This window comes from Metopolophium dirhodum, chromosome 2, assembly GCF_019925205.1.
Source record: "Metopolophium dirhodum isolate CAU chromosome 2, ASM1992520v1, whole genome shotgun sequence".
Lineage (NCBI taxonomy): Eukaryota > Metazoa > Arthropoda > Insecta > Hemiptera > Aphididae > Metopolophium > Metopolophium dirhodum.
Window position 1 is genome coordinate 2437938 of NC_083561.1, and position 24445 is coordinate 2462382.

The 24445-nt window shown below is 34.0% G+C and overlaps 1 protein-coding gene across 1 annotated transcript in view; it reads left to right on the forward strand.

Moving 5' to 3' along the window:
* LOC132939787 (disintegrin and metalloproteinase domain-containing protein unc-71) overlaps window positions 1–23700 on the forward strand; it is a 273188-nt gene extending 249488 nt beyond the window's left edge. Inside the window, 14 exon segments of the mRNA XM_061007159.1 lie at window positions 631–748; window positions 838–954; window positions 2267–2330; window positions 2412–2510; window positions 2608–2788; window positions 9103–9244; window positions 11245–11409; window positions 12061–12138; window positions 12237–12307; window positions 12692–12949; window positions 13158–13256; window positions 13345–13525; window positions 14905–15029; window positions 18645–23700. Coding sequence (XP_060863142.1) covers window positions 631–748; window positions 838–954; window positions 2267–2330; window positions 2412–2510; window positions 2608–2788; window positions 9103–9244; window positions 11245–11409; window positions 12061–12138; window positions 12237–12307; window positions 12692–12949; window positions 13158–13256; window positions 13345–13525; window positions 14905–15029; window positions 18645–19168 — 2222 coding nt within the window. The 3' untranslated portion in view covers window positions 19169–23700.
* Window positions 23701–24445: the final 745 nt, after the last annotated feature.

A 24445-nucleotide genomic window follows, 5' to 3' on the forward strand; every position in this document is an offset into this window, starting at 1 on the left:
TATTTTAGTCTATTTTATTTTACAGTAAGCGGAAACTACTTTTGATTGTCTAGTTTATTTTGTTTCTTTGTGATGTTGTTCTACATAATATAGTAAATTAGTAACCCATTTTTAAATACCTAGTTTTTTGGTACAGTAACGATGCGGGAACATTTTCGTCTAAGTAAATTAAAAAAACTCTGTGAAAATAGTGCATTAAATTCCAATCTTTTATTCTCGGGAGTTTTCCAAATATATATATGTATATTTTAAAACCAAACTACTATTATTATTTCATATTCTAGAACGTCGGAAAATACGTAATAACTATAATATATATTATCTCTAAACATTTTCACCGGGACCGAGAGCCCTCGCGGTGTCTATTGTTCCGTATAAACCGATTAAATCGATCGGAGAAAATCCATACGATTTTTTAACAATAATTACAACGTAATAATAATACCGGTCGCGTTCTCTCGTACAATATTTAAGCCCATCAACAATATTCGTATTCAACGACGGTGCATCGTACAAATAATTGAATGATTGTAATAGCTAGTGTTTGCATGACAGTCAGGGCTATACATTTATTATTATTATTATTATTATTATTACCATCATCGAACAATAACCGTGTTTGTGGTTTAGGCGGGGTGTCATCGGACAGACAGTGCTACGACGAATTCAACACTAAGGGATCGATGAGTGGACATTGCGGTATGGTAGAAGAGGCTGGTACTACCACGTACTTAAAATGCGATCAAAAGTGAGTTTTTCACACATTATATTATAACACCGGTATAAATAATTTCACTCCAGATGTTCAAGTGTTTTTTTAATTTTTTTTCCCTGTAGAAACGTGTATTGCGGATCGTTGCAATGTCAAAAAGGTACCAAATATCCTCAAAACGCGTCAGCGCCGAGGCACACCAAAACATTAATCTCCATAGATTCTAAGGATTATGAGTGCAAGTAAGTGGTATTATTATTGTTGCGGAATAACTATTATTAAAACTGCAGCATAACATCATACATGGTACAATGAACATTAATTCGACAAGTCGTGTTTACTTAACACTAACAAACAGCTCAAAGGACGACGAAGATAAAAGGCAATCCTGCGCGACATTTAAACCTCTAACTGTCATTCGGTACTCTTTGAGTTCTCCCAAAATCCGAATTTAATCAAAAGTACCTATGAGTTACTTTGTATGGCAGTCCGACAAAAAAAAACTATTATGACTTTTTGAGGCTATTAAAAGCAAAACAGTTTTACATTTGACAAATATTTCCGAGTTCATGCTTAAATATATAATTCCGCTTAAATAATTTACCTCGTTTCTGTGTTTATACATTTCTTTACAAAACTGTTGTCTAATGTCGGAGGTTATAGTAACACAGGTCCCAAGTGTACTACATACAAACTATTCAAAATATAGTAGTAATATAAGTTGTAACTTATAGTAGGTTAGTCGTTAGTAATAGAAGTTACTTTAAGAGTTTATAAAGTTTATAATTTATGCAATGGTAATTAAAACTTTATTAAAAGCTAAAAACTCACATACATTACAGTCCAAGAAAAATAATGGAAAAATAAAAGTAAGAAGAAGGTAGAGAGGAATAACCGAACCTAAAATAAATAAAATTATGTTTCAGCAACAAATAAAAACAGTATAATCTTAAATTTTTAAACGAGTCTTATCATTCATTACTTATAGTGTTTATGTTTGTAAAATAGTTTATTAAGGTTTTTAAAAAATTATTTTATAAAATATGTTTATTTAAAAGTCATAACCGAAAACCACTTAAAACGTACTACTACCTAACTGTTTATGAAGAGATAAACTGTGTAGTGTATACATACAAATAAAATAAAATCGTTAATTAACCGACAATCGCATTGTGCGTAAGCGGTATAGCCTTTAATTTGTTTTCTTATTTAGTACAATTTAATAAAATAATAATAATATACCATTTATATTTTTGTTGTTGTACAATTTAACTCTTGAGTTAAATAGGGTCGTAATATATATACCACGCATAAATTATAAGCTGGAGGAAATTATCTGCTATTTACAAGTTTAAATAAATTAACGATCAAAAATAAAAAAAACTAAATTAAATTATTTCTGAATATTCAAATACCTGATATAATATCTAGTTGTAAACGTATACACCGATATGACTCCAACACATAGTGTACACAAATTATCAAGAAATCTTATAGTATGCATAACAATAATAAATAAATATTTTTGATTTGATACCCAATGTGTTCATTTAGGTCGACGAGTGGCTCCAAAATATTTAGCTTAGTTCAGGACGGAACTCCGTGCGGTGATAATCTAGTAAGCAAACACATATAATACCTACCTGCCTACCAATCATATTGCAAAACATGATTTCAATTTTTGTCGTTATTTTCTCAGATTTGTATCAATCAAACATGCACGAGTATGAACCCGTACATCGATACACACAATAAATGTCCCAGTAATCATAATAATTTAGAGTGCTCTGCACACGGGGTGAGTGGACTTGACTTACGGAACTTACGTTTCCCAGGGCGATAAATAATAATACATAATAATATAACGTTAACAATGTGCGCACTGTTTTCCACAGATTTGCTCAAATTTAAACCAGTGTTTCTGTGATAATGGCTGGACAGGAAATGACTGTTCTATCCAGTTAGAAATTTCGCCTACTTCCCCAAACTCCGACACTGTGACACTGTCGCCGGAGGATGCAAAAAAAGCTAAATCCGATCTGGAAAGCAAAATGATCATGAAAGAAACTCCATATGGTAAGATACAACAAACTAATAATTAAATCGTTACCACACATTAATCCAAATATAGCCAGTTTACATGTTGTGAAATATTATTATAGTACCTAATGGTAATTATTACACGATAAACAGTGTGAACAAATAATAACCACAACGATCACGCAGTAACTGGGTACCTAGGTACCTAATATCGTAATAATAATTTTAATAGGTACCTATTAATATATATACCTACTAATAGCTACCTACTAATAGGTATATACCTAACCTATTATATACCTACTACTTGATAATATTCTAATATTTGGGATTCTCATTCCACTTTTTATTTTGTTTTTCTACACCGTCATTATTTGATACGTGCCTGCCATATTTTTCCTGCGGAAATACACTCGCGATATTGCGTCTTACAACGTAAAAAAATACAATATCATAAAAGTTGAAATCTGTGTTCTTCTAACTCGTAACAGTAAAAATATTGATTCCGATTCAGTGACAACCACTGTGTAGACTCCTCCGACATAATATTTTGTGACGAGTAATTACTTAGGTACCTACACGATATGTTTATGAATTTAAATAACACAAGTTCTGCTGGGTATACGGTTGGGGACTGTAACAATATTATTGATATTCGTCAATATATTATGTGACAACATTTCTGCGGATGCAATCGCGAAATTGTTTGACACAGAGGAAAACATATTATAATGTTCAGTGCTCAAAAAAAGTGTAAAATAGTAATATTGGTTCTCCTAAAAACTGCAAAACTAATCTCATTCCATACGTGAGTTAAAATCAATCACAGTGTTGGGCATATCTTAACAAGGTATAATTTAAATGTAGGTAGGTGCTTGGAAAAAAAAAGTAAGGGAAGCTGTTTTGCGTGTATCCGATCACGCCCCCCCAATAGCACTGGCGCAGAGCGTCTTCGGGAATGTCAAGTTTTGTTAATCACCGACTCTTAAAGATTTTGTCACCGAACGTTTGTGAATTTGCAATTCGATAAGAATCTCTATTGTTATAATAATAATACAGTATACACTTTTTATATTACCTTACTTTTACATTATATAATATACGTAGGTACGCAGGCGTATATATTATAACTAAATAAATCGGATTATTAAATTCCTCATCCCGTTTATTACTAAATTACTAGACGTCGTATATACGCTACGGGTAATTTAGGTTATAAGTGTGTAACTGAATCAACCGTGACTCGCAGGGCCGTTAAATTGTTTATTGTTTATTGCATTTTATTAAACCAATATAGAGATTAGACTGCAGAGTACCTACCCATTCGGTGCGATATTTTTTATCCAAAACAAATAGTTAATCCAATTATTGACTTTGAAGACGAATTCATCAGGACAGTGTCATAGTAGCATACTGCGTAGTGTTTTGTTCTTATATAGTTAACACTCGCATTACATTCAAAATTATTATTGTTCGTTAAAAAAATTAAAATAACACGTGCTAACTAATTAACAAGATAGAATACAATACGTTAAAAAAATAGATTATAATACATCAAAATTCTCAGAAAAGAATAACGTTCTCTTTAGGAACATGATATTATTAATTCACCGTAAAAGAAAAAAAAAGTAAAAATTTAAAAAAAAAAACCAAAACATAAATAATTGCGTGAGGAAAATATTTTCAAAAAACGTTAGTACCTTCTCTTCGAGATAATAATAGTTAATTGTTAAGAGAAAGGACACCAAACACACGGTTTGCGGAGGGGGGAGGGTCAAAAGAAACCAAATATTATTATAAGTAGGTAAACTATATTTCAATGCATTGATATGAAATAATTATGTAAAAAAATGTATTGTTATTATTATTATTATTATTACTATTATTTCACCCACTCTCTTATCCGAGTTTTGCACACACCATTAAAATGTGCTCGTCTACATTTCCCTACAACGTTGTTACCCTGACACAATTTCGATGAGCCGATAGCACTTGAAATTGAATGATAGTTTACACATTGCATCGAACACTGTTTGCACCAGACTCGACCGAACAAATGTATAATGAAGTGCCAGTGAAGTGCAGTGCAGTGCGGGGACTACCTATCGAAAGGAGGTGGACAAACCAGACGAGGGGCGAAAACTATTATATGCATTATAAATTATAATATTATAGTTTGTATAATGTAGTCGGTATTTATTTATAATCGTTTAGCATAATATATGGTGTACTAGTTTTATTGCATTTGGGTCTTACATTTTCCGAACAATTCTCTTCGAAATTTCCCGTTGTCAAACATAACCTATATATTATATTATAATTCTATGGAAACTATACAACCAAGGTACATAAATTACCTAAATATTATGGTCGTATTATTAATCTATATCAACCACTGCATAGATATACTTGAAACGATAAACTATTGCACAGTTGTTCATGCTTAAGACCATGTAGACTGCATCAACGCATGTATCTACTGCGCTTAAAAACAATTTACCGCCTCAGAATAATTAAAAATATATTTGAGGATTATATTGTTATATCATACTCACGTTCGTTACATCGAAATTCTATTAAATTATCTTGACACATAATTATTATATTAAAATCAAAAGCTAGGTTAGGCCATCGTTAATGCGTATTTTAAACGTATATGAATGGAATAGTGGTCCACAAATTTCGATGTGCATTACCCCCCCCCCCCCCTCCCTCTCCTCTTCACACTCATGATATCTAAACATTCCACGCAGTTATAAATGAAAAAAAAAACAGTTATTCGTCGATCATTCGATATTTACATTTTAACCCAATATAAAATATAGGTTGACAGTTAAAAATCAAAAGTATAGTTGACAGTGGGCATCGGACATAATAATATAAAGGTGAATAAATAAGGGCAATATTAATACGCTGTTGAGTTGCATTGGAAAAACGAAAAATAAAACGTTTTCCACGCACTTATCTCTGCACGTAGTAAACGTTTACACATAGCGGCGCAAATACTGGACAAACGTTTGATCACATCAGCTCGCTTGACCATTCACCATCATCTATCAATAAATAATTATTACAGTTATACCCGGGTGGTTTTCAAAAAAAAAAAAATTTTAAATAGGGTCAGCCTTGTGTTCTGAAAATCGATAAAATACTGAAATCGCCCGACAGTACCGTTTCAATGTACATAATATTATAATATTATATTTTATCGAACTATAGCCGACGTGCGACGGTAAATAATGTTCAGAACGAGAGGCAAAAACAAATAGCGTCGATCATAATAATATAGTATTTCGAGTCAGCGAAACGTGCGGTGAATTTTCATATTTATTTTTTTATTCACATTTTCAAGATTTACTAGATTTTCGTTGATTATATATTTTTTCGACCGAATAAGACGTGCTGTTATTTAAAAAAATATATATAATAATAATATCATGAACACGGTTGTTTAAAATCACTGAAACGTCGGGCGTTTAAAATTTATTCTTCGAATTCAACCCGTTATTGTACCATCACTATCGCATATAATATATCAAACATTTTATTATAGTGGAATATTATCCATTATAAATCCGTATAATAATACTAATAATCATAATATATGATATTGTTATTAAATAATAATGCCACGAGCACCGCGCTATTTCGCTATAATATATTATAATATAAATTATAATACGTGGAAATAATAAATTCGTTTATCAATTTACATTATGCCGTTAGTTTCACAGCAAATAACATTATTTCTGTCAAAATGAAACACTAAAATGTAAAATTGTTGGTATAATATGCATACGGGGGTACAGAGTACACATTAATACATATTAAATTTAATTTAATTAAGTTTGATTTGATTGGTATATTGTAGCGCATACGTTTTTATTTTTTTTTAAATTGTATTCAAATTTGATGAATAATTATCAAACCATTTTCTATTATAATGCTTCATCGCGTTTGGATCGCCGGTCTGAAATTCGGGTCAGATGTTGGCGATACCTATCGAATTTCGCGGTTTAATCCATTACCGTGGTGGTTGTCCGACAAACCCAATATCATTATACATATTATCGTCATCACCGTAAAAACCATTACCACGTTCAACCACATTTACTTCTCCGTCACTTCCCTTTTCTCTTTTAGCTTTCGAAATGAATTTGCATAACCCTTTTGATATCGAGTTAACCTAGCTAGCTTTCATCGGCGACCTTCCTCGTCTATTGATAAGAGTACACTCAAACGGCGACGCACACACGTCCCCACGACCATATTCGACCATATGCTTCTCCGGTCTTTGGTTATACGATTAATAGTAACCACTCGTCATTAATCTACCTAGGTATATGTAATGTGTGTACACCGCGCAGGCCCGTCCCGAGCTCTTGTCCTCTGTTCGGCATCATCTTTGGTTCGAAAACAAACTTTGGCTAATCAAAAATGTCGGCCATTTCCGGTGTAGAGTGTCGCAATGAACGTCCCGGGGTCAAAGACTCGGGTAAATCGATGCGGAAACGTAACTTCGGCAGTCTAACCGGCGGGGAAATGCGAAGAAGGAATAATTAATATAAATCCGAATGCATTATTATGTTATTAAAGGGAAAATTCAATTTGATTTAACATACTGTAATAATACAGCAGCAAGTGATTGGAAATTGGAACACATATAGTAGTAGCATTGGTTATGAATACTATAAAAAAAGGTTAGGTTAGGTTAGGTTAGTAGTAGTATTTATAACCAATGGTAGTAGGTATGATGGTATGCGTTTATATCTACAACACAATATTAATGATACGTTTAACGAACTCGAATGAAATATTATAATGTGTATCCGCCCAAACGACGAGGATAGCATTTTTTTTTACATCAATGCATTACACAATTTACAATAACTCGTTGATTCGCTCGTACGACTTAAATTTGTTCTCCTGTATTATAAAAATAACGCAAGACGCTTCAAAAACTTATTTCATTAATTTTGCTACCGTTACAACCTGTAATTTTAGATTCTGAGCATAGCTAGGTACGTTTTTGTTTTATATTATATAATGATGTGTTTCGACGCGTGGGTAGATGGATCACCCAAAAAGTTGCGTGTAATCCTACCTATATAAATTGGAAATTGAACACAGATGGTACTTTATATAAAGATTATTTTTTTAATTTTCCCGTTGTCGGGCTTTTGAAAAACCCTCAAAATAATAACAATGAATTTACGACACACCCGTTTTAGTGGTTTTATATATTTTTCATTCGGAATAAAAATAAATAATAATCCTATAGGCACGACGTTTTCACCAATTACTTGTTACAGTATTGTTGTACATTATATGGACGGGGATTATTTATGAAAACGAGACAAATTCGATAACTTTGGGGATGAACATCTAACTTTGTAGTATATATAGGCCTCTGCGTAGGTATTAATATTTTGTAGTGGTGTTAATATCGAACCAAATTTGGGCTGTTGGTTTTCGATTGCCAATATTCGAACCAAACCAAACACCTAATGGTTCGGTTCGAAAATCAAAACATCGAAATCTAAATTGTCACTAAATCATATTATAAAGTACGATTCCTCGACAGTAATAATTGAATGGTTTTTCAACTTTACACAATGTTTTGAAAATATATTACAACTATTAAAGATATTATATTATAATTTAAAGTATTACCATAAATATTAAATCCGAAAATTAACAAATAATTTCCAGACACCCATTCGGAACATATCAGCACATTAGGAATGGTCGTGATATTATCAATCGCAGTAAAATTCGTCTTCATAAGTTTTGCTTTAATGGCTATTTGCTACAGGTAGCGAAATCAAAATAACACAAAAGTCTTGAAAATTTGGACTGTTGAATTACTTGAATTTTATTTTATTTTTTATTTGTTTTATTGATGTTTTTTTTTTTTTTACACAAACAATATTATTTGTTTTTGTTCGTGTTTGAGGTGTGCGAATTTGTTTTTGTTTTGTTTTACGAGCACGCATCGTACTTGTTCCGAAACATTGATATATATAATATTTTATTGAACCAAATATAAAACACAATATTATTATTTAAAATCACAGATCCATTAAATCACGCGCGATCAGTACCTATAATAATATATCGTACACGATATTGTATTCGTAACTATTGGTAATCGGTGATACGAAAAAAAAAAAAGAAATTAAAAAAAATAACAAGCCCGTTAACTTTTTTGCGTTTAATTGCGACAATTTTTGGGGGACTTCTCATTCAAAATCATACAACGCTTACGTTTATTTTTTATGTTTGTATTTGTGCATTGTGGAATTCAACTTCTCCTCGCCTGTATGGAACGTTACATTGCGGTTTTAAAGTAAACGCTCACAGCACCAACACCGGTGTCTTGGTCATGATACTCATGACTGCTGTCGGAGTGGTGTTTCTGATTTTCACATGTTCTGCTTTGTGTTATCGCCACGTGGTTGTGTACAAAAAGAACCCCTGTTTTTGCTTCAGGTTAGTCAAAAACCTCAGAATTATACGTTTTTTTTTATATATACATAGATGACTACTATACGTCTATAACAATAAATTAATACTACCTATAGATATAAATAAATAAACAAATAAACATCATAAACCGGTCCCTATTAGCACCGGACAACCGATCATCTCAATATTGTTCCTGTAGTTTCATAATTAAAACAGTATACATAACATACCTATAGCCTATATATCCAACTATAATATTATACATAATTATTATGTTGGCACTCTTTAATTTTTTTTATTTTTTTTTTTTTGTACAATCATAATGGAATTTTTTTAGCTATTACCCATTTACATTCTACTTGCATAGATCAAATAACATGTGTACATAAAATATAAATACATTTTTGAAATTGTATGACCTCAAAATAACCGATATCGACCGAGCATGCTGACAGTTTTAGTTTACTTAAACCGGTTCAGGCGAGGTAAAAAATACTGAACTTGTATTGTACATCACGATGCTTATTGTAGTTTAGTGAGATTTATTATGTGTTTTAATATTGTATTTAATCGTGATAACAGGTACTCTAGGGTAAAATCAAAGTCTGAATTGGTTATATAAGTTTATATTAAAGCATAAAATATTAATGCCGACACGATTAAAAAAGAATTCAGGATTGAACATTCCTATTCTATTTTAAACTTACCGAACATAATACGTAATATACATACGTAATAACATAATATACTTAGGTCAAATCACCTAACTACTAAATAGACCAACAATATTTTTTTAAATTTTAATTTTAAGCCAAAGTTTTTTTACATTCTGAAGATTGTCCATTGATATTTGATATCATACGCACAAGATGTTTCATATTGTTGTAAAGACGTAATGATATTAATTCGTAAACGATTTGGTATATTTCAATTTTTTTCACTCGTTATTTGTGGTCGGCATTTAATTTTAATTTAAAGTGGATTTAAATCATTTATTATAAAAAAACCTGTAAGCCATATTATATAAGTATGAAATTGTTTAAAATAAAATACAAACTCAACTCTCCGTTTTAAAATAATAACCACTGGTTTTTTATCAAAGTTGGTCGATTGTCCTTTTAAATGTTGGTTTGAAATATTATTTTTAGTGCCAGTTCGATAAATTAACGATTTTTTTATACATTTAACACTGTGATTAATGTTTTCAACGACTTGTGCTTAAATTGGACACTTTTGTGAACCCATTATACTTTCTACTCGAGTGCATTAATGAAAACTTGAATTCGCTAACAGTTCGAGCAACATGTGCGTGACACAAGAAACTTACACAGAAATTCATATTACACAAACGGAGAGTTATTTATTTAATAACACTCGTCTCACATTAACATTTTCTCAAGAAGCAAATCACAAAAAAATCATTGATTAAAATCACTAAAAAATAAACAAATATAAAAAATTAAAAACACAAAACTCTAAACGATTGGTGTTAAATTCTAGTGATTATTAAGTATTATTGCTATATTATGTAACATTTTGTTTTACAACGAATTGCAATAACTTTGACAAGCTAAATGACGTCCTAAGTATGTTATCTTTTTAATTCCGATGAAAAAATTTTAAAAAGTACAATTTCTCATGAAAAATGGTGAAGTATTCAGAAATGTCCCGCGTAGAAACTATAATGGCTAATATTTTAATGAATTATTTCAAAACATGATATTTTTTAACCGATTTCGTAATTGTGAAGCGAGCACACCGATATAAAGTCCCGATAAGTAATTTAACAGGCCCGAAACGTACAAAAATAATCATTGTAGCACCAACCATGTAGTTACATTATATTATAGTCATCACGCAGTAGTGCGATTTGTGCATGGAATGATAAACTTAAGCATGTACCGATGCGCTTTTGGTAGTCTTGCAATTTATTTACGTAGGTACGTGTAATATTCAATATTGTGCAAGCATTTATTAGTACGCTCAATGATGAAATCGTGTTTTTGCGTACATAAATCGCATAGGAGGAGTAGTGAAAAACAAGCGGTGGACAAACAAAAGCAGTCGATCAATACAACCCCCGTATCGAAACCGTCCAGATTTGACGCTCCTTCCGAAGAGTCGGCCGAAGAAATGGCAATGGTCAACATAAACAGAATTCATAAATACGGAAACCAATCGCCATACAAGTAAATACGCGTCACATAATAATATTATACAACTTTGCAGAGTATAAATCAGAGGAATAACGTTAAAATAATATCATGCCTACCTACTTCATTGTGCTGCTGCGGTTGGTAGTTAAGTAGCTCCGAGCAATTATTTTGATATTATGTAAACACTATATTTCAAAATTGTATTAATCTTCAGCGGTATAATAATTGCAGTACAGTCGAGAGCTTAGAACTGTACCGAAAACGCCATGTGCTCTTCACCCCTTTGATATTAGGTTTTGGTCTAACGGCTTAAATGTTACAACTAGGTAGGTACTTATTAGTTATTAGATTAGGTATGACCCGAGAATGTAAACTACCTGTGTGATATATGTGTGTGTGTGTGTGTGTCCCTGTCTGTCTGTCTGTCTGTCTCTCTCTCTTTCTCTCTCTCGCACTCCCTCTAAGAAACTACCACACAGTGTACTATGAATTAATTATTATTATATTAAATCTCTAAGCCTTTTACAAGGAGTTCATAACAGTTTAATGGTTCCAACTTTGCACAATATAGTATGTATAAATAGTTAGAGGTCTTAGGTATATTTTTTGTATGTTGTATAAATCAATATCGTACGCATTTAAACAATAATATTATAATGTATTATAAATTTATTTTTATTATAGTCGCTCAGAAACTGGATCCCATAAAATGCTATTTCATTCGACAAATCATATGTCCCCAAGCACTTCTGGTATTTCCATGTAAGTGTATCATAAATATTTATAAACGTATCTTTCTTTTATTTCTTTCAGTTATTTTAAAAATTGTTGTACATATTATATATATATATATTTTTTAGGGAGCATAAGTCACAAAACTTGTCCAGATTAGGCCTGTGCCCTAACGATGAAGACGATATGAACGTTCAAGGCAAGTTTATTTTTATTTTACTTATGATTGTATATTATTATTATCCCAAGAGATTTCGTCGTTGTGAATTCAACTTGTTGAACGTTCTATATATCTCTGAATATATTTTATATTGTCACCAATATTTTGTGAGTACCGACATTACTCATTTGTTTAAACTTCGCTAACTTTCAACACAGTTCGGTCTGTTCGTCCGATAATCTAATACCCTAGTGTATTTAACTTTAAGCGCGCAAAAAATAACTGTTTTGACCATATATTATTTTGAAATATAAAAGTTTCATTATACTTTCAACACATCGCGCGAATCATGTTCGACAGTGTGCACAATTTTTAAGGGGTCTTTGAACTCCGAGGGCTATATATTTGAATTATTCATTATAGAAAACCTTCACATGAGTGGACGTGGAAGCAGTTGTGGTCTAGCTCCGGGGTCTGTAAGTATTTCTGACATGGAACGGAAAATCAAATCACTTGATGGTTACCACGGAGACTTGTTGGAAAAACTTCGTACCGCTGCCCATAGATCATCGTCTGGTGCCAGGTCGAGTAGTGAAGACCTATTATGGCGCACCTTGACTGAAACTGCCGAATCGGCTTACAATCGTATTACAGCTAGTCAAGAAAGACTGTGTGAAGACAGTTAGTAAAATTAAATTATATATTTATATTAACTATTTTAATTTTTACCTAAACGTTTTTGAACTTTCAATTCAATAAAATATGTATTATGTATGTGTATTATTAATAAGTCACATAATTAATTCAATTTAAATCGAAACTTTTATTCAGGTTCCATAATTAAATTTAATATTTTGAACTGTAAGTATCAATGAAACGTGTTATTTAGGGCATGGACTTCCTCAAAGTCATACCGTTCTGTCTGAAAGTGGAGCGCCGACATGTCATAGACATCCGTATCGGAGGCCCAGCAGGCGAACAGATATCGGTGCGTATAATGAATACTTCCACGTTTTTAAATTACACCAAAGTACCTGACGTCCAATTCAATTCTAATAATAATCTGTTTAATAAAGCCCCGGAAGACGAAGAAGAGACCGCCAAAGAGGTTTCCTCCACAATCCGTATACGGAATCTCGAAGACCTTTTCAAACAAATTCAAGAGCACACCGTAAGGCACAGTCCATCTGGCTCAGAAGAGAACAGGATGTCCGAAACAGAAGTCGATAGACACTATAGACATGACGCGCATCCCGGGTGATTATTTTTACTCAGATTTGGCACACGTCATCGTATTATAATAATATGTATAGTCGATTTACAGCTAGGATTTATATGTGATAAAAAATGGTAATTTAAGCATTTTATTTTTAAAAATATTCAAAAATATGGAAAAAATAAAAATTACCCATAGATACCTACTTTCATTCGGTTTTCATATGAAAATTTCCCGCAGACAACATAATACGGTATTTTACCATTAGTATTTTAAACTGGACTAGATAATATTCAATAAATTGTAGATCTTGATCATTCTTTGAAAACGTTTCTATACATTTTTATTCTAAATTTCACGTTGGATTTATATATTTACTTATGAACGACCACACTCCACAAGCGTATTAAAATAAAATCTTATCTTTTACTCGATATAACCAACCATAACCATGTAATTTTATAAATAGTATATTTTTGAAATATATAAAACAATAATAATTACAGATCGTCGTTAAATAAATACGATTTTACATTCATGTTTTCAAATTAATTCTCAAAAACTCTTGGTATGCAATCTTATACATTTTGGTAAAAAATATTCATCTATTCGCTATAGTGTTAGTCAAAAGTTAATATAACTGACACCCAATTGTATTTTGAGTATGGGGAAAAAATATACTAACGCACAGAAATCTTAGTCCTAAATGAATCATAACATTGGCTATATTATCATATCGTGTCCTTTAAGTATGCAATCGTCGCAGTAGAGTGCTTAACTTTTTTAAAAGGGAGGATTTACATTTTTAACCATTCGCAGATCACATTATAACAAAAAAAAATTAAATATGTTCTTGAATTTACCTTCAGGTGCTAGTCAATTATAATAAAAGAAGAATTTGTAGGAAATCACCACGTGATGAGGGCATATATGCTTTCATTACTTCATCATGAATTGTTTTGCTATCACTTATCGATCAACTTAATTTATATGAAAAATTAAAAATCACACTGAAAAAAATATAGAAAAATTTGAAAATAAATTATTAGAAATTAACACACAAAAATAAGCCAGAGGGGGTGATATGACACACTGACACCCTAAACCCACGTCTCCACGCGAGAACTTCCCTAAATCGTCGTACATGTAATGTTCTAAAATACTATACTTACTATATCGTCGTCGTGTGGCCGTCTAGGGCGTCTCCGCGGTAACAACAATTAGTCCATATACATTACATAAAGGGATGAAAGGAGGGTCGCCTCGAAGACGTACGCCACCCCCTCGACTTATGACGCCCCCTATATGGTTTATAATATCATGTACATCATGATAATTATTATTATAATATGGCGTTTCGAGTGATTGTCGTGACGAGAATGATCTTTATTTTTTGTTCACCCCCGGCCGTTTTCCGCAGATGCGAAGAACCGAGATTCGTGAGGGGTTGGTACCGTCCGGCGAGTAGGGCGACCAGCGGCTCGGCGTCGCCGTACCAACAGGCGGCCGCCCGGGCGTCGTCGGCCACCGTACACTCGACAACAGGTGAGGAAAGCATCTATGAATCGGCAGACCACCCGCCCTCCTGTCGGAACGCGTGTAATACCCCCGACAGCGAAAGGTATGCACCACATGCACAAACCCGTCATAGGCGCTAATTGTATAATATTAAGATAATTAATCGACGTACAGGGCGATTCACCGAGCGTGCTCGCCCCCCCCCCTCCCCCTCTTTTTCTTCTCCGACAACACTGCAGTTACTCAAAATATGATTTTTGCAATATTTAAACATAATCAAAGGCAATATTTTCAAATAATTGAGATCTCTTGTATACCTCATCAATTAAAGATTGTCCTGTGGAGATTCGAACTTCTATTTTTCGAATGAGAATCCCCTCATTCACTGTAAATTATAAAAGTTATTTAACAGATTATTTTGCTGAAAATCTGAAAGAGTAGTTTTGGGGTTATATTTTAACTTTGTGTACTAAGAATAATTATAGGTTCATGATAATGGGTTAGGAAGATTTAAGGGCTATGGTGAATTGAAAATGTTAGTAATTTATATTAATCTGTCAACGTTTATAATTTGTAAAAATGGCCCAAGTATATATTTTTATATTTTTGTAAAACCATTTTTAAGGAATATTATCCGTGGTATAAACATTTAAATACTAACTGAAAAACTACTCGTTCAAATTTCTAATTAGGTGCATCATAATATAAAAATTGTCAAAAATATGATTCACCAAATAATTTACAGTGAAAATAGGTATTCTCATTCGAAAACAGAAGTACGTATCGCCACAGTACACTCCTTAAGCAGTACAAAATAATTCAAACATTTTACAGATGGTCTTCGAGTAAATATTATTTTAAAAATCCTAAAAACAGATTTATTACAACTGCATTATTGAAGAAGAGAAAAGGGATGAGAATGCTTAGTGAATCACCCTGTATATTATACTTTTTATTGTATATACGTCATATTACTATCGTTATAAATACGTACGCGCACTTATAATATTATAGTTCCTGAAACAGAGTAGTAGTATTATATTATATACAGGCTGGTTCGTTTAACGCCACAAGTCCCGATTTTACACGGTCCAGTTCGCGATTTTCTATGCTGTTCCGAACGATAATTTGTTATTTCATACTTCACTCATTTTTCTAAAAATATGATGATTTGTTTGAAATTTAAAAAAAAATTAACAAAAAATATGACTAAGATACAAAAATAAATTTATTTATTTAGAAAAAATTGAGTAATTATCGCGAGTACTTGAACTATATTTTACTAATGAACCAATAAAATGAGCGTGTGCGTTAATAAATCACCCTGTATACGTATGTACTGTGTGTATATGTATTTATAATTGAGTGGTGGTTTATGCAAAACATTAAATGGCTGATAGGTTACATGCAACTTAGAACTTTTCAAAGTAGTGGTTGTTATATCTTATAAGACAATTTTCAGGGATTTAAATTTCTAAATAATTTTACTTTCGTACAGATAATACAGTGTATTATAATTTATAATACGATTTAATTAATATGACATTGAAAAGCAATAATGAAATGTTTGTTTCACCGATATATTTTATGACTACTGAAATGTTTGCCGATAAATTTTGCTCGAATTACTGAAATATTGACCAAGCCATTACTGTGTGCTAATACACACATAATATTTAAATCTATCCACGTATGAAATATTGACGTGACCTCGGAAATATGCTTAACCGCCACCGATAAATTATGATTTGTATACAGTATAATATTATGTGTATATGATAAAAAAAATATTATTAACACGAGTAGATTTTTTGAAAACAGCGCGCGTGATCGTTTTGTTTTTTTTCCTACTCCTTCTCGTTTCGTTACTACCGCAATAACTCAAACATAATATACCATATACCAGCAGATAAATCGGTTTTCAGTTAATCGACTGTGTCGTTTCCGACCGAATTTCGCGGTTGTGCAAAAAAAAAAAAAAAAACCAAAAAAGAAGACAAGGAAAAAAAACGAAACGCCCACAGCTGCTGTACAAAATAAATAAATATATTATTATGTATAATATGTATATGGGATGGACCGCTGTTTTTTTTTACCGTTTATCCGCGACGAAACTGACGAATAAATGCAACGGGAAACCTCGGGGCGGTCCGTCCTCTATATTATTATATTATAATAATAGGTAAATAATGTAATATTGTGTAACGTTAAGTTAGAGAGAGTATTATTATTATATTGTTTACATACCGTAGCAGTGTAGCCCGTAGTAATATCGTATATCGTTATATTATAATATTATAGTTATCATAGTAATATTTTGCTATGCTAATGTTCACTTTCTGTAAGACCGAGTTCTATACATAAAGAAGTCGCATATTATTAGGGTCTGTACGGTGGAAAAAAAATAATATTCCATCAGTGATGATTTTTTTGAAATACCTTTTCTATAGCAGAAATCATATATATGATATGACGAGGCATTCCGGATAGGATTTTCGGGTACATCGCTGTCAGAGGGTCCGTTTTATTCTTCCGGTGTCGAGTCTGGCCGTTTATTTCTAATAGATAAATAAATAATTACATCATACCTACCTCATTACTGCTATAATATAATAGTATATGTATGATTTTTTTCGCACACATTTCGTCTCAACGAACAATATGATTACGCGACACGTCACGACGCACACCCGATCCATTCAACCTAAGACACTCATTATTTCAGAAAACACTGACGGTTTTGAAAATGTTTCTTTTACATCATATTTTCAATCGTTTCAAAACGACATTTTTGGAAAAGATTTAAAAAGAGTTTTGCTCGTTTGAATGACAATATAGGTACTTTTTAAATATCATATTCTAAAGCAGAATACTATTCAGAGTATTCCAATTTCCGATCCATCAAAATCAAATTTCAGACAAGTAGTTTATTAGCTGTCATTATTTAAAGTTTAGACGACCGGGGAGCAGTGGACCAACATTTTGCGAGGTAACCCTGTTTCATTTCACTTCGCTTATCCAAACTTTAAATTCTTATAAATCATAGACTACTATTCCGAAATCCTATATTTTTATATCAAAGTGCTAACAAAAATATTCTGCTTCATAATAAAGAATATTAAAAGTGCAAAAAAATGATTAGTTATTTTCCGTAATGTTTTTAATTCATTTTTTTCGATAAAAACATAGTACCTATCGTTAAAACCGTTGGGAGATTTTCTTGTATTGTTTTTTTTTACTATTCATATACGTCTAATCGTGAAATATTAATTGTGCTACTGTTCATTTCAAACAAAATATATTAGCGGTATCATAGCGGTATACAAGAGCAATGATATTATATAGGTACTAGGTACTAGGTATACAGTGCACGGTCTAGGGTGGTACATTTAATACGGTCCAGTTAGCTAACAGCTACCGAATTTTTTCTTGAATTCCCCGGAAGTGCCTATTTTCACGTTGCTTTCGCGTACATAGAACCTCGACTTTTATAGACTTTCTATGGGGAAAACCAGGTGCATGTCACGCAAAAGGCGACCCGTCGTCGTCATAATCATAATAATATATTTTTATCGCGTCGTCCGCGTGTGATTAATAAACGTTTGGTTTTTGTGCTTTCTATTTTTTCCGTTCCCCCGGAAGCTCGTCGACCAATAGCGCGGTCGGCTAGCATGGACATGCCGGCGGTCGCGGCCATCGCCGACAGTGGCGTCCGACAGCCGGCGGCCGCCCGCAGTGGCGGCAGCAGCAGCGCCCGGAGCAGTCGCCGGTCCTCGACGCACCACCAACACCGCTCCGGGTACGATCCGCCGCCGTCGGCCACCAGCAGCGGCAGCGGCCATTCGCCGTCGCCCCGGTGTCGGCAGCGGCGAAGCGGCGCCCCCGACGCCACCCGCACCGCCTCAACCAGCATCACCACCGCCAACAACAACACAACCATCACCGCCGCCGCCGACAACAACAGCAGCACCAGCAGCAGCAGCAACAACAACAACAACAACCACCACCATCACCACCAACAACAACAGCAGCAGCAGCAGCAACAACAACAACAACAACAACGCTCCTCCTCCTCCGCCAACAAACACCCCGACCCAACCCCGACCACGGCCCACGAACGGTCCGTGCTGCTCAACAACAAACATTTTCCCGAATACAAACACTGACGTAGATCGCGCGCTGCCGACGCCGCCGCCGGAGGACCGTCGCTCGGCGGTCTCCCGTCCGGTTTCCGCGACCCGTCGCCGTCCACTTAATGGTCGTGGCGTCAAGTGGTGGAGCAGGTCAAGTGGGGTTTAAGGTCCGGCGGCATGGCAGCGGCGATTGTAACGCGATTATCGTCCCGTAAAATGTATTGTTTTTATTATTGTGAATATTATAATATGATATTGTAAATTTCTGTGCGAATGTAGCCTACGGCCACACACCCCCCCCCCCCCCTCCCCCCACAACAAATAACAATAATTGTCATTATTATTGTTGTTGTGTTGTTTCATGACTTTCATGTGTCAGCAATAATAATAATATGCATATAAGAATATGCGTCGACGTCGTAACCGCCGGGGCTCTGGTTAGTAGACTAATTTCGGGTACGGATCTATAGAAATCTGAAATCTAAGGGGTGCTGCTACATTATTTCAGAAAAATAAAATTATAATTCTAGTACCTACATAATAGATTATAGATAAGATTTTACGATAATATGTAAACTATTTTATTTATATTAAATATATAGCACTTTCACATGGATGGTGGGCTAAAGCCCCTTGCCTCCCCTCCCCCCCCCCGGATCCGCATCTGGTTAAGTTAGGTTAGGATGCTCACCTATAGATGTATACGTGTACAATATAGGTACCTATCTACGTTCATGCGAGACTGTGTGTTCAAATTCATATATAGTTCACCGACGATAACGATATTATCACGAAACGATACAATATCTACGTTTAATTATGTTACTGAAAAAATGCAAATAGACATCAACAACGGTATAGGCAATGTCGTACCCTTCCCTTCCCCCCCCCCCCACACACACACCCGAAAATTTGCTACAGCGTTGATACCCAATAGGTTAGGTTAATCGTATCTTTTAACACACCGCCGCCGATGTGTTTATAACAATCAATAACAATATAACATTACGATAAAGACGATTTTGGGGAGAACTAGAACATGGTTCGTAATGGGCGGCAATTTGATAGGGCAGTTGTACACAGCAGCGGGTCACAGCATTTCTCGGTTCACACGAGTTAATATTCCCATTGAACATTTTCTCTGAAAACACCCCGTCACGTGTATTACAATAATATATTAGACTCATAAGAGCACTCCGATGATGGATCACGTGTCTCTGGGTCACGGAATTTATCGTTTAGCGTTCGTCACACGATTTCCCGGCATAATTAATTATTCCAGTTCAGTAAGTCCCGGTGGTCCCCTCCTCCACCACCGCCACCACCGCCACCTCCGCCGGAACGACCACCCGCACAATACCGTCTCCGCAGACGACGCTCTTAGCCGTCGCCTCTTGGCGCGAGTGTGTTTGATGCGCTTACGGTAAAAAACAATTGTGTCGGTGCATCGAGACAATGCAATAGTAAAATACTAAAATATCGTTTATAATTTTCGTAAAGGCGCCGTTAAGACCGCTGCCCATTATTATTATTATCATCGTCGTCGTCATTCGTTGGGCACTGGCGCGTCACGACAAGAGAAAAAAAACCGAGCGTCCGCGCGAACAACTTCCTGCCCCCTATTTCGAAAACGCAAATCGATGTGTGCGCATTTATATTTCACTAGTGATTTCGTCTCATATAAAATGTCAAATCGACGACATGGCAGTACACTCGCTGTAATCTTTCCTACCTCCTCGGCGTGTAATATTCTCTCGCCCGCAGTGTTTGCGCTCCGATTTTTTCCCTTCAATCCCGTGCAAATAGACCATCTCGATCGCGTGGCTGCTCTATTCCCCCCCGGTCCCGATTCCCCCACCCCCCCAAAAAAAAAAAAATATCTTACAACTCGCATAGTCACCTATACGCGCGTTTCCGACAACGAATCGACTTACGACGTTTATCTCTCCGTATGATGCAATACGTGAGTTTCGCGTGTACCTATACGTATTTTCCGTTTTTATCGTTCTCTCTCTCTCTCTCTCTGTCTCTCCTCCCCGCGCGCGGTGGTGATTTCACCGACACCGATTTCATAACGTCGTTTACCGTCGTTTTTTTATTTTTTATTTTTTCCACCTCGCGTTTTCGCCACACAAACGACTTTTGGACTTTCTTCGCCATATTCATTGGTCGCGCGGCCGACGACGACTGCAGGGATATGTTTTTTCAACGCGGGAAACAAAAAATAATATTCATATAAAACACGACATCCTTCAGGTTTTTTTTTCCATTTTTATTGCGCGGTCGTGAGCAGGGGTCTCGTGATCATCGTGTGGGGTAGTTGCACCGTACGTGTCAGACAACCGGAAAATGTAATTCTCGTGTCCCACATAATAATAATAATAATAATAATACGCGTCCGCCGCCGGGCACGCATCACGAACGCTATACGCTTTTCTGCTAATCAAAAATCGTTGGTCGACCAATGATGTTCCGCGGAATATCCGGCTGCTCGTGTGCACCTATATATATATATATATGCCAGCCGTTCGAATAAAATTATATTTTAAAACACTTTTATTGCCAATGAATATAATATCGGATAATAATAATTGCAATGTACTGCTGTAGGTTACGATTATTATTGTTAATATTATATTGTTATGTTTACTACTTGACTATAGTTCTTGGTGCAATATACAAGTATGATATCAAAATATATTAGAAAACAATATATTGTGTATCGTTGTTATTGAATTTTGTTTTCGTGTACATATTTTTACCAGGGTTACTTTAAAATATGTATAACTAACATTACTATATAAATCGTATAAATTTAATATATTATAATATGTGTCTAGTGCGGTATAAAAAAAAATTGTCTTCTACATGTGTATCTAAATAATATTATATTAAAATAATCTTGTATAAAATGTTTTCCGTAGTGTATATTTAAAACACGAACGCATGCGTTACAAATGCGAGTACCTAAGTCAGATCTGAGATCGCAACTGCCAAAAATGTTTTTTTTTAATAATGTTGTACAACTGTAATAATAATATGACTTATTATTATATATATTATTACGATGTTATAATATGTTATTGAAAAATACAAATTTATCGATCTTGTTTTTCGTTTATTTTCTTTTTTTGCTCTATTAAGTTTTTCAATTATTTGATTGCAAATTGTATACCTAATCGTTTTATAATAAACTTTAACACACTACATTATAATAGTCTCGCCCCCAAACACAAGACGCAAAAGTCCAAAAACCAAAAATACACGAAATCGTAAAAGTATAGGTACATAACTTATTCACGCCGGAAAGCGCTCACAAAGAACAAAGTATTCCGGTGTGCCATTTATATGACTTACTATAATATACTTCACTCTAATCCGTTTTGTTGGTAATCATAATTATGGGCACCTACGTCATAAAAATATACCGTTTTCACATTTCTGTATAATCGTGTGTATTGCCGTTTAATTTTGTTCATTTCCAGCATAGCTACTTGTCTCTAACGATTTCCAAAATGCGTTCGACCGCCAAAAATATAGGTACCCACTTATATGTATATATTATATCTCGAGTCGGATAAATTCGCGTATAATTACGAGTTGTTGCGGTGTTCCTCTCACCAACACGGTTATCTCAGACTTAAAAAATACACCTCTCGTTAAGAAAAAAAAAGAATACGAAAACAATGTCACTAGTAAAAGAGTTAAATAAAAGCTATTATCTATATTATAATGTCGCGTGAGTCGTAACGTTTTGTTATTTTATTGTTATTATTTCACCCCGACGTGAATATTACAATAATAATAATAATAAATAGATACGACGACAACGACGACGACCGCGTAGTAAATTTGTAATAATTTTTTTTGTCCGTCTGAATTTGTTCCGAATTCCCAGTTCCCTGCACTCAATATTTGTGCGTGAATAAAATGAGAGTGTAACCGTTCGGTTTTTTTTAAATTTAATTTCTCGCGACATTACAGCGGTAAGTTAGAAGAAGTGTTATTCATAATATCAAGGATACTCGACGTGTAATTCCAACGGATGTTTAAAAAAAAATTGGTACCTCATACTAAATTATATTTTGTCAAAATGTCGATGGCGTTAAGGAATTAGGTACCTATACATAATAATATAGTTAAATTGGCTAATATTTTTCACTTGTTGTATGATTTTTGTATGACATATATATATATTATGTGTATATGCTACGTTTATATTTTCATCAATAAATTGCTTAGTTCTGTCACATTATAATATATATATATATATATAACAAATTAAATTTCTCCAAAGTATAAAAACAGGTCATCAGAAAATAGCTAGTAGGACTCTTTCCCGAATTGCCCCCAACTCAGAAATCCATACAACACGGTCGCTCCTGTATGGGACTTAAAGGGTTCGCGATTGAGGAAATACGAATGAGAGAGGACGAGGTTACATCTGCGACCGAGCGGCTGTGTAGGGCGTAGGCTGTCTTTCTTTTTTTTTTTATAACAAATTTTCAAGGATGAAAAAAATCACTGGCTCTGTCTGCGACTCGTGGGACGTCCGAACGCGCTTCTGGGGAAACCTTTGGGGACTGAATTTCGGTACTTCGGCCAAACAACACCTCGCGAAAACGATCTATAATCGATCGGTGGCGATCTCTGACCGGCGGTTCAGACGCAATAAATTATGTACAATATTATTTGCCCCGCCCTGTATAATATTATGCTAAATTATCGATATTCTAAATAATAACAAACCAATGTACGAACGCCTGCTAAAGGTAAAATATAAAGACGACGACGGTGCAGGTCCTCGTCGCCGTTCAACGATAAAAATAATATAAAATCGAAAAAAAAAATCGTTTTAAGCTCTCGGTTTGTCTTGGGGTTTTTTTTTTCACCGTCGTCCTTGTTATTGTTGTTGTTGTTGTTGTTGTTGTTGTTGATGTTGTTGATGTTGTTGTTGTTGTTGCTTTTGTTGTTGTTGTTCATGTTGTTGATGTTCATGTTGTTATATTATTGTTGTATACCTATAGTGTGTTTATTCGTACACGCGCGTAAAACTTGTGTACGCCTAATATATATATTATTTAAGTGGAAAAAAAAATCAATTCTAAATTTGAGTTAACTATTATTATTATTATTATTATTATTATTATTATTGTATTAATATATTATTATACACATGATACAGAGACGTCATATTATACTGTATTCGTTTTTTTGCCCGTAATTAACGAAACAATTGTGTGCGGTTACCTATATACCTATATATACCTGTAAGATTATTATTGTCCGTTGTTATACATTATTATGATA